Source organism: Sorex araneus, chromosome 4 (assembly GCF_027595985.1).
Source record: "Sorex araneus isolate mSorAra2 chromosome 4, mSorAra2.pri, whole genome shotgun sequence".
Taxonomy (NCBI): Eukaryota; Metazoa; Chordata; class Mammalia; order Eulipotyphla; family Soricidae; genus Sorex; species Sorex araneus.
Window position 1 is genome coordinate 204,599,374 of NC_073305.1, and position 16,686 is coordinate 204,616,059.

At 56.2% G+C, this 16,686-nt stretch overlaps 2 protein-coding genes across 3 annotated transcripts; one reads left to right on the forward strand and one right to left on the reverse strand.

The window, feature by feature from the left end:
• Positions 1 to 4,280: 4,280 nt before the first annotated feature.
• Positions 4,281 to 13,165, reverse strand: TRIM72 (tripartite motif containing 72). 2 transcript variants are annotated; one of them, XM_055136487.1, is made up of 7 exons: positions 13,074 to 13,165; positions 11,218 to 11,611; positions 8,237 to 8,332; positions 7,906 to 8,136; positions 6,992 to 7,014; positions 5,698 to 5,816; positions 4,281 to 4,910 (listed from the first exon to the last, which is right to left on the reverse strand). In XM_055136487.1, the coding sequence occupies exons 2-7, from the start codon at positions 11,602 to 11,604 to the stop codon at positions 4,336 to 4,338; spliced, it is 1,431 nt and encodes a 476-aa protein (XP_054992462.1). In that variant the 5' UTR covers positions 11,605 to 11,611; positions 13,074 to 13,165; the 3' UTR covers positions 4,281 to 4,335. The 2 variants fall into 2 exon arrangements, with proteins under 2 accessions (XP_054992462.1, XP_004616023.1); XM_004615966.2 differs by lacking the exon at positions 13,074 to 13,165 and adding an exon at positions 11,998 to 12,095.
• Positions 9,841 to 10,107, forward strand: PYDC1 (pyrin domain containing 1). The gene has a single exon (XM_012934372.1). It carries the CDS (start codon positions 9,841 to 9,843, stop codon positions 10,105 to 10,107), a length of 267 nt encoding a protein of 88 aa, XP_012789826.1.
• Positions 13,166 to 16,686: the final 3,521 nt, after the last annotated feature.

Here is a 16,686-nt window from a genome sequence, read left to right on the forward strand (position 1 = left end):
TTTTTGCCCCATGCAGCAGTGCTGAGGATGCGCTTCTGTCTCTGTGCTTAAGGATGGCTCCCACGGTTGACAGGGACCATGTGACACCAGGAATGGAACCCAAGGCCTTCCACATGCAAAACACACACTCCAACCCACTGAGCTGTTAAATGGCTATTTTTAAGTTCCCAGTATTTTCTTTTAAAGAATTTTAAGAACTCATATGCCTGGAAGTGTAGATTCAAATTTTGTGGACATCTCTTGCCAAATCTCAAAAATTCATATAGACGGCTGTAAAGATCATACAGAGGTTAAGTTATTTGCTTTGCACTTGGCACATCCCAAATCCTTGGCACTGCCAAGAGTGGTCCCTAAGCACTGAGCCAAGAGGAAGAGCAGAGCACTTGCTGTGGGTGACCATATATGATAAGAAGACAAATATTCATACATATTTTAATAAGTATAATATGTCCATTTCAGTACAAACATGATGTTCGCAATTAAATTCCAGTGTTCCCACCAACACTCTCAAAGGGTTTGGGCTGGTGATAAGGTTCTGCAGTAAAAAAACATGCCTTGCACACATGAGACCTGGATCCTATCCCGAAGAGTGATTAAAAAAAAGAAACAGAGGGGCTGGAGCAATAGCACAGCGGGTAGGGCATTTGCCTTGCACGCAGCTGACCCAGGTTCAATTCCCAGCATCCCATATGGTCCCCTGAGCACCACCAGGAGTAATTCCTGAGTGTAGGACCAGGAGTAACCCCTGTGCATCGCCAGGTGTGACCCAAAAAGCAAAAAAAAAAAAAAAGAAAGAAACAGAGGGGCTGGAGCAATAGCACAGTGGGTAGGGTGTTTGCCTCGCACGCAGCCGACCCGGGTTTAATTCCCAGCATCCCATATGGTCCCCTGAGCACCGCCAGGAGTAATACCTGAGTGCAGAGCGAGGAGTAACCCCTGTGTGTCACCAGGTATGACCCAAAAAAAGCAAAAAAAAATAATAATAATAAACAAAACCTCCAGGATGCACAACACATCTGTGGGTTCCAGTCCCCACGGTCCCCATGTATCCAGGGCTCCCTCAAACCCAAGGAGAAGAGCAAAGTGCCTCATGAGGAGAAGGTTATGGTGAGACCCAGTGTTTGAGGATTAATGAAATAAAGTTATTGATACTTTAAACTCTTTTATTTTTAAACTTTACTTAAGCACCATAGTTTACAGAGTTGTTCATAAAACAGTAGTTTTGGGTATTCAGTGCTCCAACACTAATCCCACCACCAGCGTAATCTTCCCTCCACCACTGTCCCCAGTTTCCCACCCATACTTCAAGCCTTGCAGGCACAAAACAATTTATTTTCTATTGTTACAACAAATGGAACTGTCAAAAAAAATACTTCAGAAAAAAAAATTTTTTGTGAAAATTGTTATAGATTACCAAGCGTCGTTAAAGTCTTGTCTGAGGGCTTAGTGAGCTTTGTGTTGCTAGTTGAGCCTTCTGTGTTTGTTGCTGTTTTGTTTACTGAGCTTGATTGGCTTCTCTGATACTTTCCCATCTTCGCTGTGCCCCTACTGGGCTGTCAGTCTTGCGCAATGTGGCGGGGTCTCCGCCTGTGCAGCTGTGCACTGCAGCAGCTCTACGACTGGGATGATTCTCATCTAAGGGGCCCCAGAGTTTTTGAGTGGGCTTGTAAAAAGACCACCAGTAGAGTATAAACATGAGTTTCATCAGCTTGACCTGGCATCTCTTCTGAGATCATTGTGAAACCGCGAAACTATCCAGATGGCTGCAGCTGGGGCATGTTGCCACAAAAACTCTTCATAAATGTTTTAGCTTTCCGTTTCACCTGGCCCAGGGAGGGGCCAATTTCCTGTTTAGGGAGGAAGTGAGGGAAGCATAAAAGCCAGTCTCGGGTCAGCCACTCTGAGCACCCAGGGTGCCCGTGCGAGGGAGAGCTAGGGGAGGAGGGCCTGGCCCTGGGAAAGGCGGTGCCCCTGGGACCTACTCCTCGGCACCCAGGAAGAGTGTGCCTGGGCCAGGAAGCCACTGTCCAAAAGACACGTTCTCAGTAGGCTTTTTCAAGTCCATTTTCCTCTTGGAAAACATTTTCTCTTAGAAAAGGTTCCTCTCTTTTTTCACACTTCTCTAAGTAACTTTCTTCCAATAAAAACTATTTACAAGAAGGAAAGGAAGGGGACTGGAGGGATAGTACAGAGCCCCGAGTGCTTGCCCTGCAGGCATTCGTTGTGCGTTCAATCCCTAGTACCCCATATGGTTCCCCAAGCCTGCCAGGAGTGATCCCTGAGTGCAGAGCTAGGAGTAAGCCCTGAGCACTGCCAGGTGTGGGAAAGAAAGATAGAAAAAGAAGGAAGGAAGGAAGGAAGGAAGGAAGGAAGGAAGGAAGGAAGGAAGGAAGGAAGGAAGGAAGGAAGGAAGGAAGGAAGGAAGGAAGGAAGGAAGGAAGGAAGGAAGAGAGAGAGGGAGAAAGAAGAAAGAAAGAAAAGAAAGAAAGAAAGAAAGAAAGAAAGAAAGAAAGAAAGAAAGAAAGAAAGAAAGAAAGAAGAAAGAAAGAAAGAAAGAAGAAAGGAAGAAAGGAAGAGAAAGGAAGAAGGAAGAAGGAAGGAAGGAAGGAAGGAAGGAAGGAAGGAAGGAAGGAAGGAAGGAAGGAAGAAAGGAAGGAAGGAAGGAAGGAAGGACAGGAAGAAAGACAGGAAGAAAGACAGAAAGAGAGAGGACAGAAGGAAAAAAGAAAAAAAGGAAGGGAGGGAGGAAGGGAGAGAAGGATGAGGGAGGGAGGGAGGGAGGGAGCAAGGGAGGGAGAAATACAGACAGCCCTGATGAGGCAGTTTCCCAGACTCTCCCGTTGCAATGACCTTTGGCTCACTGCATCCCTCTCTTCAGTTCTAGGCAATAGGGTCTTTCCCCAAATGCACATAATTTAAACTAGGGTCACTTTATGCAGAGAGAACCTGTGGCAGCTGCAAAAAGACAGATTCCTGCCATGACCTCAGTGCAGGGAAGCAAATGACGGAGGGCAGGGCTGAAGAGACCACCTGCCTGCCTGGAGTCAGCAGGCACACAAAGACTGGCCCATTCAGGGGACCCGGGATTTCTCTGGCTGAGTCCCCTCTGAGTCCCCACAGTAGCCAAAAACACTCCTCCCCTACCTCTCTTTCCTTCCCTCTGGGTCTCGCCGATCTCACAATCTGACCTGAAAACCCATTTGTTCTCCCCTGGCATCTTCCCTCACATAAACCTTGTGCATCCTGACTTGGCATCTGCTCCGCAGAAGACCGACTTTCTCGAAAAGAGACTTGGGCTCTCGAACATCATCACCGGCCTCCCAGAACATCACGCACACCAGGGGGCTCGGTGTGCGGGGCGCACCTCGCAAGGGAAAAGTGGGTCCAGAGACGCTTGGAACCGCTGCTGCAGGGCGGGCGCGCAGGATGCTCCGGGAAGCGAAAGGCATTCAAAGCGCACAGTGTGACCCCAACAGAGCAGCATAAGGCGGAGTGTGGGGAGCCCAAAAGTGAATGGCATTCCCTATTCCCTTAGCGGGGGAGGCAAGCAACTTCCGGACCACCCCTCTGAGCCGCCTAGGAAAGGCCCTGAGAGCTTAAAAGCAAACAAGGTGAGAACCAGCAAGTAAACAAGGAGAGGCCAATCTGGAGGTGCAGGAAGGAGGGAAGCGTTTATTCTGCAGTCAGGACCCAGGGCAGAAGTCACATCTTTCTCTTAGTTGGCACTTCCTTACACCCAAGGCGCCGAGTAACCACTTCCAGAGGCGCAGGGAAGGAAGCGGGGTCTGTCTCCCCCAGCACAGCTGGGCTCTGGCGGGCTGCTAGGGTGGAGGGGGGGTTCTGGTGTGTGTGCTGAGAGCCGGGCAGTCTGGGAGCCTGTGTGTAAGGGCCGGAGAGACGGGGGTGTTCATCCAGGTCAGGGTTTCCCGGATGGTGGCCCACTGGTGACCAGCTTCACCTGCGGAGCTGCCAGGAAGGCTGTCCCCACCCTCAATACTCACCACTCAGCTTCCCCAAGGAAGGCTCTGCGCATACTGCACAGCTGGCCTTGCAGGGGGAGTGTGGCAGGAGCCCCCAGTCCCCGGGGCCCTTTCTTTGGAGCTCTCCAGCTCCTCCCCTCCCTCTTCCCCAACCCGGTTTCCCCCCTGGAACCCTCAGGCCTCCTGGTTCCCATAGTAGTGGCATCTCTGTAGCCCCTCCCTGGCAGACTCATGCTCATACTGACCACCTGGTCAGGACTTCTGCGCCCCCCACCCCGTCCCACCCGCCTTGACCCTGTTTTCAGCCCCAGTGCCCGATCCCGCGCCGCCGTGTCACAGCCTGCAGCGTGCCCGCTCAGGCCTCCTGGCCCTCGGGCCCCACCAGCTGCAGTGGCTGCACGTTCTTGCCCTTGTCGTGCCAGCACACGTCGAAGAAGGGGTACACCGGCCCGGGCAGGCGCTCGTGGAAAGCGAAGAGCAGCTCCAGCGCGTCAGTGTCGCTGGCGTCGTAGAAGGAGAGGACGCCGTCGCCGAAGCTCAGGTAGACGCCGATGCGCGTGGGCCGCCGCTCCCGGGGACGCAGCGCGCGCGGCTCCTTGGCCTCCACGTGCGCCTCCAGGACCTTGCCGTCGCGCTGGCCCAGCAGCCACAGCCCCTGCGAGGGCACCGCGTGCAGCCGGCCCCGGCGGCTGGCCTGCGCCGCGATCACGCCCAGGGCCCAGCGCGGCTTGTCGCCCACCTCCACCTCCCAGTAGTGCTCGCCCCCCGAGAGCTGCTGGTGGGCCACCACCGCCACCGCCTTGTCGAACTGGCGCGGGTCCTCCCCGGCCGGCGGCGCCTTCTGCTCCGAGCACTCCACGCGCTGGCCGGACGCGGACAGCACCAGGCTTGGGTGGGCCGTGCTGGGATCCAGGGTCAGCTCGCTCAGCGCTACAGGGGAGGCGAAGAGAGGGGGGAGAACATGGGTCAGGCCCCTTGGGACCTTTCCCCGCCAGCCCCCAGCCTGGCCTTCCAATTGCTCAGCCGTAAAGTGCTCAGGAATTGCGTCTTTCCAGGATGGTGGTGAGGACTGAGGGATACCAGGCATGTATGTAACTAAGCACCGAGGCCAAGAAAGGCCGGAGGACCCTCTCCTCTGCTCACCAACTTGGTGACCTTGAGCTCTGGTCTCTGCACCTTAAGTCTTCACTGGATAGAACAAACATCCCTGGGACTGGAGTAATAGCACAGCGGGTAGGGCGTTTGCTTTGCATGCAGCCGACCCCGGTTCAATTCCCAGCATCCCATATGGCCCCTGAGCACCACCAGGAGTGATTCCTGAGTGCATGAGCCAGGAGTAACCCCTGAGCATCGCCGGGTGTGACCCAAAAAGCAAAAACAACAACACCTCCCCAGGCAGAGAACACTGACCCGTTCCAGCTCAGCAGGGCCCTTTTGGAACAGGAATGTCCATTACCACTGGTAATAAGGGGCAGCACCTGACTGAGGGTCCCACACAGACTCAGGAACTCCTGCCCGGAGCCCAGCCACACTGCCAGTCTCCCACCGAGGCCCGGGTGTGATGTTCCCTCGCCTCCAGGGCGGAGGGGGACCCGGAGGTAAAGGGGTGGACAACCTCCCCAGGCGAGTCAGGAGGCCTGTGTATGTGGCTGAGCCAGCCACCAGTCACACAGTCACAAATACAAACCAGGGGGTCACCCTCCCAGCACCCCCCTACCTGGCATCAGAGCCCGGAACATCTTCTTCCACACCTGAAATTTGAAGTCATCTGAGATGATGGGCAGCTGGATGTCCATCCGGGCGGGTGGCGGTGACTCTGCCAGGATCTTCTGCAGCCTGGGTGGAAAGTGGGAGGAAGTGTCTGCTAGAGACTTCCTGGAGGAGGCAGGGGCTGGCAAGGGCAGGGTCCCCCTGGAGACGGACTGAGATGGGGTGCAGGGGCTACCCACATCACCCCAGGCAGTCACTCTCCTGCCAGATGAAGAAGGTCCAGAGCTGATGGCTGTTGGTGGCTGCACTGCAGGGATATACTTTCTGTCACTGAACTTAAACTGGGTGCAAAGTAGCCTTAAAAACGGTACCTTGGGGCTGAAACGATAGCACAGCAGGTAGGGCGTTTGCCTTGAACACAGATGACCCAGGTTCGATTCCCAGCATCCCATATGGTCCCCTGAGCACTGCCAGGAGTGATTCCTGAGTGCAGAGCCAAGAGTAACCCCTGTGCATCACCAGGTGTAACCCAAAAAGAAAAAAAAATGGTACCTTGGAACTATAGCACAGCGGATAGGATGTTTGCCTTGAACATAGCCAAACTGGGTTCGATTCCCAGCATCCCATATGGTCCCCCGAGCACCACCAGGAGTAATTCCTGAGTGCATGAGCCAGGAGTAACCCCTGTGCATCGCCAGATGTGACCCAAAAAGCCAAAAAAAAAAAAAGGATAAAAACTGTACCTTTAGTGTCTTTGTTTTGGGACTATACCCGGCGATGCTCAGGGATTAGTCCTGGCTTTGTACTCAGGAATTACTCCTGGCGGTGCTCAGGAGACCATACAGGATGCCAGGGATTGAATCTGGGTCAGCTGCGTGAAAGGCAAACTGCATTACGAGTTGCACTACTGCCCCAGCCCGAAAATGGTACCTTTTATGCCATGTAGCTTTCACAATTTAAAAGTATGTGTCTGGGAATGAGGCCTGGTCTCCTGAGCCCTTCTGTTTGTGCCCCAGCCCCTTGGCACCGGCTGCATGTCCCTCACCTGGTCTGGCTGCTCCTGCCCAGTCCTCAGCATCCCCCTCAAACGTGCGCTCCTCCAGGAAGCCTCCCCTGCCCTTGCACAGTAGTACCGGGCTCTGTGAGCCGGGCCCCGCCTTCCTGCCTCCTGCCTCTAGCAGTCTATGGGGCTGGTTCAGCTCCAAGGCAAACACCCAGGCATGGAGGGGCAGTTTCTGAGCGGAGTCGGGCCCGGTGAGAAGGGAGAGGAACCGGGGCAGGGAGGAGGTTGGCGGTCTCACCTGCTGGTCACCAGGCAGTATTTCTGGAAACAGAAAGAGAACGGAGGTGAGGCAAGAAGGGAGAGGAGGGCGCTTGGGGGAACTGAGGAGGGGTAACCCACCGAGAGTGCAAGAGCGTGAGGTCCAGAAGAATCAGAAAAGTCAAAAGAAACCCAGAACTCAAACGCACCCCCAGCCTTGATCTCTGGGTATGTTATTCCCACGCCCAAGAGAGGCTGAACAGTGACCCCGGCATCCCCTGAGCCGCGAGGGTGCCCATTTAGCTGTGTTCTCCTCCTGCGGTGCTCAGCCTCTCGCAGCCCTCAGAGCTGCTGTCCTGGGGCCAGGCAGGCCTCCGGGGCCCTGCCTGACAATGCCTGGGCTGTCTGGAGCCCGTTTTGTTTTTTTTTAATGGATCCCCGTGGGATACAGTTACAGACTTAAAACTTTTGTGCCTGGGGGCTGGAGCAACAGCACAGTGGGTAGAGCGTTTGCGTTGCACGCAGCCAACCCAGGTTCGATTCCCAGCATCCTATATGGTCCCCTGAGCACCGCCAGGGGTAATTCCTGCATGCAGAGCCAGGAGTAACACCTGTGCATCTCCGGGTGTGACCCAAAAAGTGCTTATGTTTCAGTCATACAATGATGGAGTACCCACCCCTCCACCAGTGCCCATTCTCCACCACCAGTGATCCCAGTGCGCCTCCCCCACACCTCCACCCCATCCCCCCACCCCTGCCTGACTTCTGTGGCAGGGCATTCCCTTTAGCTCTCTCTCTCTCTCTCTCTCCTTTTGGGTGTTATGGTTTGCAACAGAGGTAGTAAGTGGCATCATGCTCAGTCTATAGTCTATTTTCAGCATGCATCTCCCATCCCAAGCGCGGAGCCCGGTTCTTGAGGAAGGGCACAGAGTAAAGGCCCCCGCTGGGGCTCACCATGAGGAACTCGGTCTGCGGCTTGTCGGCCACCTCCTCCAGCACCTTCTCCATCTGCCGCAGCTGCTCCAGGTAAGAGTTCAGGCCGCCCAGTTCCCGCCGCAAGGCCAGCCCTGCCTCAGTGCGCACGCGCTCAGCCTCGCGGTCCAACGAGCCCTCCAGGGCAGTCAGGAACGCCCGCATCTTGTCCAGCTGCTCCCCCACCGCCCCCCGGAACTGTCGAACAGTCTCCTAGGGAGGCAGAAAAGCAAAAAGCACGTGTCTGGAGGCCCACCCCCCACCCCCCACCCCAGCCTAACCCCATGGGCCGCAGGCTCCGCGGGCGCCTCACCTCCACCTCTGTCAGCTGGTTCTCCAGCACGGCCACGCTCTTCTCCTTGCGCGCACACGCCTCCTGCAGCTGCAGCTTTTGCTGTGGAAGTTGGGTCTGGAGGGGGGAAGGGTAGGTAAGGGAGTGACACCGCTGCCCTCAAAACCCATGCCCCTTCAGAGAGCTCCTTCCGCAGTCTGGCTGGCATGTCACCCTCCCTCCCTGCCCCCCCCCCACCACCAGGCCCTGGTGTCCCGAATGTCGTTTGGTGACACCTCCTCTCGCCTTGACTCCCCAGCTGCCAGGCCCTGCCAGCACAGCCCTATGAGGACGACCAGTACAAATAAGATTTGGGGGGCTGGAGCGATAGCACAGCGAGTAGGGCGTTTGCCTTGCACTCGGCCAACCCGGGTTCGATTCCCAGCATCCCATATGGTCCCCTGAGCACCACCAGGAGTGATTCCTGAGTGCAGAGCCAGGAGTAACCCCTGTGCATCGCCGGGTGTGACCCAAAAAGTCAAAAAAAAATTAGATTTGGCCAGCAGGCTTTGGGGGAGGGGGGCAGGATCAAAGAAATCTAGCCTCCTCCAATTGCTGGGCTTTCTCTCCACTAAAAAGTAAACTTTTAGGGGGCTCAGGAGCTAGGACAGTGTGTAAGGCTGTTGCCCTCCATACACGTTCCCAGCAGCTGATCCCAGCACCTCACATGGTTCCTTAAGCACTGCCAGGAATGCTCCCTGAGCACAAAGCCAGGAGTAAGCCCTACGCACAGCCAGATGTAGCCCAAAAGCCAAAAATTAAAGTAGAACTTGGTCCAGAGAGATAGTACAGCGGGTAGGGCCCCTGCCTTGTACGCAGCCAACCAAGTTCAATCCCTAGCACCCCGTGTGTCCCCAAGGCCATTAGGAGTGATCCCTGAGTACAGAGCCAGGAGTAAGCCCTCTCCATGAGTGTGACCCCAAAGCAAAAGAAAAGATAAAAATACATAAAAGTGGAACTTCAGAGAAACTGTCTGGGCCCTGGGCGCAGGCTAGCGAGTCTCCGGGCCTCATCCTCCCCGAGGCCCACAGATTGTGGCTTCAGAATAGGAGCTTCTGGGGCTGGAGAGATAGCACAGCAGGTAGGGCGTTTGCCTTGCACGTGGCCGACCCAGGTTCAATCCCCAGCATCCCATATAGTCCCCTGAGCACCGCCAGGGGTAATTCCTGAGTGCAGAGCCAGGAGTAACCCCTGTGCATCGCCAGATGTGACCCAAAAAAAGCAAAAAACAAAACCAAAACAGAATAAGAGCTTCTAATGTCTCCTGCCAACGTCTGGGCAAGGCTGGGAGGGACAGAGTGCTCCAACCATCATGGTTCCCGTCCTGTCTCGGGTTCCAGCCTCACTTTCCTCTCCCACATCATGGGAACAGCCACCCCACACAACCTGTGGTTGTGACAGACCCGGCCTCGCACTGCTGCTCGCCTGAAACCTCTGCCTGGCAGGGCGGAGACCCACTGGGTCAATCTCCACCCCACGTCTATCTCCTCACGTCTATCTCCTGGGCCCGCCTTTCGTGCCACAGGGTGGGTCTGGTGGCTCCCGGTGCCCAGTGTCAGAAGTTCAGAAGCCACGGGACCTGAGCCATGGGGGCCAAGCGAGACGCCATCCTGCTGGCACTGGAGAACCTGACCCCTGATGAGCTCAAGAAGTTCAAGCTGAAGCTGGGGGCTGCAACCCTGCGCGAGGGCTACTGCAAAATCCCGAGGGGGGCCCTTGGGCGGATGGACGCGGTGGACCTCACTGACCAGCTGGTGGCCCACTACCGTGAGGATTACGGTGCCGAGCTCACCAGGTCCCTGCTCCAAGAAATGGGCATGCAGGAAGAGGCCGAGATGCTCAAGGCGGCATGAGTGTGAGTGTTTGTTGGGGGCGGCGGGAGGGGGGGCGTAAACAGGGCGGACCTCAGCTTCTGAGTCTGGCACAGGAAGTCTGCACCCAGCCCCTCCTCATCAAGGACCCTTCTCCCCTCATTCTTCCATCTTCCCTCCACACCCCATTCTGGGCCCCTGCCTGACCCTCCCTTCCCTGCAGTGAGGACGGGAAGTGTGTCCTGGCAGATGGCATCTCCCTCCTCCAGCTCCCTCATGCCCCCTGGAGCGTTTGGGAAATTCAGGCAGAGCAGAGCCTAAACGAGGGGGGGGGGATGCTTCTAGGAGGGCGAGTGCCAGCACTGAACCCCGCCAGCACTGGGCAAGGCGGAGAAGGAGGAACGGCGGGGAGGGAGGCTGGGTCGGGGAGGATTCTGGGGCTTCCAGGACCCTCCCGAGGACACGGGTCTGTCTCTCCTAGGGCCGCGGAGTAAAGCGGAGCGCGAGAGAGGGACGAGCAAACCTCGGGAACTCGGTGCTGCGGGGCCGCGCAGACCCCATCCCCGCCCCCTTCCCCCTTCCACAGCCCAATAAAGAATCGAGTCTGGAGCTTCCTTCGCCTGCTGTTCAACCCGTCCGTGCCTGCGTTCCTGTGTGCCATGGTCAGGTGTCCTTGCGGGGCACGATCCGGAGGGCAAACCCCGCGGAGCACGTCGCCGTGCTTGGGTTCTGGAAGTCCAGGTCCTCCAGCTCCAACCGGAAAAACAGCCTCGACGGTTGTCGGTTGTCGGCGCCGACCCGAACCTGCCCTGCCCGCCTCCCTCTGGGTGGGGCCGCGCTCGCGGGGGCGCGTTGGGGGACTCTCGGGCAGCAGCTGTGCCGCCCCGCAGACGCCCGGGGACGGACCACTCATGCGCCGCAGGGCGTTCTAACGCCCCGACTCCCCCCACCGCCAGGCCGGGAATCGGGGTTCACGACCCCCGCGAGCCCACCCCGACTGCCTCGCCACGGAGCGCCTGCTCTTCCAGCTCATCAGCTCCGCGTTTCCTCGCCGCCGCGCCCCGCCCGCGTCCCCTCCAGCCGTCCGGGGCGGGGGGGTCCTGCCGGCGGTCCCGCCCCCCACCCGTCCCCGGAGAACGCGCGGGCCCGCACCTTGAGGCGCGCGTGGGCCTCTGCGGCGGGCAGCAGGCGGTGGCCGCGGTGCGAGCCGAGGGAGGCGCACACGCCGCACACAAGCGCGCGGTCCTGCTCGCAGTAGATGCTGAGCGGGTCGAGGTGCTCCTCGCAGTGGCCCTGCGGCACCTGCGCCAGCCCCTCCACCAGGCGCGCCAGCTGCAGGTTGGTGTTGAGCGCCTGCGGCCGCGTGGGCGCCTGGCAGCTGGGGCAGAGCACGGTGCCGTCGGCCGCCGGCTCCCCCGCCACGCGGCTCAGGCAGGCGCGGCAGAAGCTGTGGCCGCACTCGGCCGTGACGGGCGCGTCGAACAGCTGCAGGCACAGCGGGCAGGACAGCTCCTGGTGCAAGAGGCCGGCCGTGGCCATGGCAGACCTGGGCAGAGGAGGGCTCGGTCAGCGGGTTGCAGCCGGCGCCCGAGCTCTAAAACCCCCCACAGGAAAGGATTCTGGTGCCGGCCAAGGAGGGAAGGGGAACTCGGTCTCGGTTCCAAACGCAGCCCGCGCTTAGATGCCGACCCCGGCCTCTCCGGACCCAAATCACCTCTCTCAGGGCCCTTGTTTCCGGGCTAATTCCTAAATGGTTCCAAATAACCCAACTCCAAATGACCTTTCCCATGTTGTTACCCGGCTGGCCTGGCCCCAGCCCCCAATCCCCGCCCTGGACCCCCCCCTCCACTCTTCCACCCCCCCCACACACACCCCTCCCTCCCCTGCCCTCACTCCCTCACTCCCCTCTGCGCGCCCAGGCGCAGAACTCACGGATCTGGCTGAGATCTTGGACCAAAAGGGATTCTCAGGAGACAGGCAAGGTGAAGCCTGGCGCACGGGCAGTCTCAGAGCAGGACCAGGGACCAGGCAACCGCTAGCAGTGGACGCTGGGGAATGGGCTGGCAGGGAGCAGTGGGCAGACCCTCCCAGACCAGCCCTAGCCGGGGGGACTATATTTAGCTGCCACCCTTCCCATCAATCACTTCTGGAAACCAGTTTCTAAAAGTGAGAACTAGTGGCTGGCCAACAAGATGTCAAGGCCACCTGTCTTGGCCCATCCAACTGTCCTCCTCACTCTGCCCATCCCAGAGCCAGAGCCCAGAGCCGACAGGGAGAGGATCTTTCACCCCGTAGCTAAGAGAAACAGGACTGGGGGACCCTCCCTTACTTCCCCCACCCGCCCCTCTACTCTCCCGCTGCCCACCTATGGCAGTCCCCAACTTCTCACCCCTTTGTTCTCCAGGTTTAAGACTTGTCACACTGACAGCGTTTCCTTCCGCCCCAGAGCGGGACCTCACCCACCCCGAAGACGTTCCCTCCTCCAGAGCCGAGTGAGGGGATACTCTTCCTCCTGTGCTCAGCAGAAGCCTGGGGCGAAGGAGAGCGGGGCTTCTCTACACTGGGGGTGAAGGGCAGAGGGACACGGCGGGACAGCTGAGTGGACAGTGAGCCAGCCACAGCTCCTGATAACTCCACTCTGCCCTGGGAGCTCTAGGTCTCCCCGTGGTAAATCTGGTTCCATGTCTTCGGAATAAAACCCAAAATCTCCCTGGGACATGCCAGCCCCCCCCCCACATTTGCCTCTGATCTGCCTCCCCTGCCTCTCCCTCCTGCACCCACCCTCCAGCCTTAGAGTTGTGCCTTTGAGCCTCTCGTCCCTCTACCGAGGACACTTCCGCCCAGTCACTGCAGGCTCCTGCCAGCTCCCACCGGGTTCTCTGCCAACCTCACCTTCTCAGTGGGGCCTTCTAGCCCCCACGCTGAAATCTCACGTCTCCCTTCCCAGATTCCTTTCCCCCCTCCCCCTGCATAACACTTGCTACCATCTGACATTCAAAATATTGTACCTCTCTGGTGGGGTTTTGTCCTCCCTCTAGAATATAAGTGATTACTGACTGTTCCAGGCTGGAGCGATAGCACAGCGGCAGGGCATTTGTCTTGCATGTGGCCGACCCAGGTTCGATTCTTCCACCCCTCTCAGAGAGCCTGGCAAGCTACCGAGAGTATCTTGCCCACACAGCAGAGCCTGGCAAGCTACCGAGAGTATCTTGCCCACACAGCAGAGCCTGGCAAGCTACCCGTGGCGTATTCGATATGCCAAAAACAGTAACAACAACAACAACAAAAAGGAAGCAATAGCACAGCAGGTAGGGCGTTTGCCTTGCACGCGGTCAACCCAGGTTCAATTCCCAGCATCCCATATGGTCCTCTGAGCACCTCCAGGAGTAATTCCTGAGTGCAGAGCCAGGAGTAACCCCTGTGCATTGCCGGGTGAGACCCAAAAAGAAAAAAAAAAAACAGTAACAAGTCTCACAATGGAGACGTTACTGGTGCCCGCTCGAGCAAATCGATGAGCAACAGGATGACAGTGACAGTGACTGATTGTTCCCAATTTAGAACAAAGCCTGTGGCACACAGGCAGTCTCGATAAGCCCAGGATGAAGAACTGAACACAAGCTCGCTCTGAACACAAGACGCCCTGCGCGAGGCGTCTCCGGCCTCAGCCTGAGAACCACTTCTCCGTCCTGAGAACTCTGAGATTCTCTTTGGCGGTCTCTGAATCTACCCCCAGGCCCTCTCTTTGCCTCTCTCTTGAATCTAATACTAATTGCTACTCATTCCACCCCAAATCTGCACATGAGGCATTCTGAATCCAAGAGACACTTTTTTAAAAAAATTTTTTTTATTGAATCACTGTGAGATAGACCCTTACAAAGCTGTCATGATTGGGTTTCAGTCATACAGTGTTCCGACACCCATCCTTCCACTAATGTCCCAGCACCAGTGTCCCCAGGTTCCCTCCCATCACCCCTACCCCACCCCCTTCCTGCCTCTATGGCAGGCTCTTCTCTCTCTCCCTCTCCCTCTCCCTCCCTCTCCCTCTCCCTCCCTCTCTCCCTCTCCCTCTCTCCTTCTCTCTCCCTCTCTCCCTCGCTCTCTGGCTCACACACTCTCATGCTCTCTCTCCAAGAGACACTTATTACAAGACCTCATTTCTCCAAGCTGCAGAGCAAATAAGCCCCCAAATGACTATAATCAGTACATGGAGGGAACCAGGGAGTTGGGGAGTCAGAAGCCCGCAAAATCCAAAGAAGCTGGAGTGCTGGAGTTTTATATGTTTGGGACCCCACACCTATCCCCACCCCAGAAGAACTAGGAGCCACCAGGGCTATACCGAGCAGGGTTGAGGAAACACACGGTACCAGGGGTCAAGTCCTGGGCCTGGCACTGCAGGCATGCACTCCAGTCCTCTGGCTATCTCCCTGGCCCCAGTTCCACACTCTTCATGTCTAAGACTCTGGTTTCCATTCTATTGCTTTAAGTGGGGGGGGGTGGGGGGAGGAGGCCTCTCAAGCAATGCTCAGTGGGCTTAGAACCACTCCCAGCAGTGTTTAAGGACCACCAGTGCTATACCAGGTGGTGCTGGGGGTTCAATATATGGACAGACACATGCAGGTATGCATTTCTGTCCTTCGGACAATCACCTTGGTCCCTCTGCTTCTTTGACGGCTCAGATTTCTCCTTGAGTTAGCAAACCACTGTGAGGAGGAGGTGGGGCGGGGGCAGGGGGAGGAGGAGGAGAGCTGGGGGCCATATCTGAAACCACAGGCTGCTTCACTTTGCTTTTTAGTTTTGGGGTGTCATTTTCTTTTTGCTTTTTGGGTTACACCCAGCAATGCACAGGGGTTACCCCTGGCGGTGCTCAGGGGACCATATGGGATGCTGGGAATCGAACCCGGGTCGGCCGCATGCAAGGCAAACGCCCTACCCGCTGTGCTATCGCTCCAGTCCCAAGGCCGCTTCACTTTGGCTCAACAACTCAATCCCTCAAAACTTAACCCCCACGGCCACTGGGGGCAAAGGTTTATTTAGTAGGCATGGGTGCCCTAAGGAAACAAAGAATCCCCAAACCACTTCCAGGGAAGGAAAAATAAGAACTTTGTTGCTGTCCCCAAGACCCAGGGGCACACAAAGTTCAGAGGAAGCCAATTTCAGCTTTTCTCGGGAGAGCCTCCGGAGGCTGGAATGACGGGTGCCTGGGTGTGAGAGCTCCCATAAGGGGTAATTGCAGAGAGAAAACAAGAATTTGCCAAGAGGGCCACTGTCCAAGCAAGCCAGAAACTCCTGCTGGGCTGCCGGGGAATCCCCTATCTCTCTGGCTTTGAATTCTCCAATAGACAGAGAATGGGGTGATTAAAAACATTGTTGGGGGACTGGAGCGATAGTGTAGCTGGAAAAGCATTTGCCTTACCCATGGCTGATCCAGGTCCAATCCCTGGCATCCCGTCTGGTCCCCCAAGCACCACCAGGAGTAATTTCTGAGTGCAGAGCCAGGAGTAAGCCCTCCGCATCATCGGGTGGGGCTCAAAAGCAAATGAACATAAAGAAATACAAATAAAAACATCCTGGGGCTGGAGCAATAGCACAGCGGGTAGGGCGTTTGCCTTGCACGCAGCCGACCCGGGTTTGATTCCCAGCATCCCATATGGTCCCCTGAGCACCACCAGGGGTAATTCCTGAGTGCAAAGCCAGCAGTAGCCCCTGTGCATCACCAGGCATGACCCAAAAAGCAAAAAAAAATAAGAAATAAAAATAAAAACATCCATGTGGGCTTATGGTGAAAATAGGTGTTCTCTGGGACCAGTACACATAGCATCAGTGCCTCAGACGGCGGTCACAGCTCTGCTGGGCACAAATATTGACCGTTTTTTCCTGATCTTTTCATCTGAAAAATGGGGATGATAACACGATTGCCAAATTGTTAAAAAAGATTCAACAAGGTCATTCATGCCATGCTCTTAGAACAGTGCCAGAGCCATAGAAAATGTTATACAATATATGTATGACATATATATGTTTATATATAACATCTATATATTATATAACATATATATGTTATACAATATATGTATAACATTATGCAATTATTATTCACTGTCCCCATGAATTTTTCACACAACCTGTGAATTGGCTAATACTAGAATCTTCTAGGGAAAGCTGAGAGCCAGAAACTTTTGCAAAGATTAAAGCACTTACTACAGACCTGGTCTGTTCTAAACACTTCACAATTCTTCATCTATTTATAACCTCAGAGCCTCATTTCATAACCTCACAACTAGCCCACAATGTTCCTGTGGGGCTGAGAGGCCCAGAGGCACGGAGAATAAGTGGTTTGCCCAAGTTCTGGCCGTCTCTCCTGGCCTGGCCGGTCTCAGGAGGAGCCACTGGGTTCCAGCAATCAAAGAGTTACTTCGGGTTAGGGTGGGAAACACCCAGGAAGCATCGTGCCACCACCAACGGCTTTGGCTCTAGTCCAGAGTACAAGGGTGGGCCTGAGATGAGTTTTGAGGCAGGGGTCAAAGCTCAGCACTCTGAACCTTCACTTAGAAGAAGGGGTCTCATGAGAGGGGGTTACCATGGCTTCTGAGAGGCCCCTCGTCCCCATCTCCCCAGGTGGGA

Coding starts and splice junctions, on each gene's coding strand:
- PYDC1 (XM_012934372.1), top strand. CDS start 9,841: ATGGGGGCCAAGCGAGACGCCATCCTGCTGGCACTGGAGAACCTGACC.
- TRIM72 (XM_055136487.1), bottom strand. CDS start 11,604: ATGGCCACGGCCGGCCTCTTGCACCAGGAGCTGTCCTGCCCGCTGTGC. Junction 8,333..11,217: donor AGGCCCACGCGCGCCTCAAG/GTGCGGGCCCGC, acceptor TCCCCCCTCCAG/ACCCAACTTCCACAGCAAAA. Junction 4,911..5,697: donor GTTCCGGGCTCTGATGCCAG/GTAGGGGGGTGC, acceptor CCTCCCCTGTAG/CGCTGAGCGAGCTGACCCTG.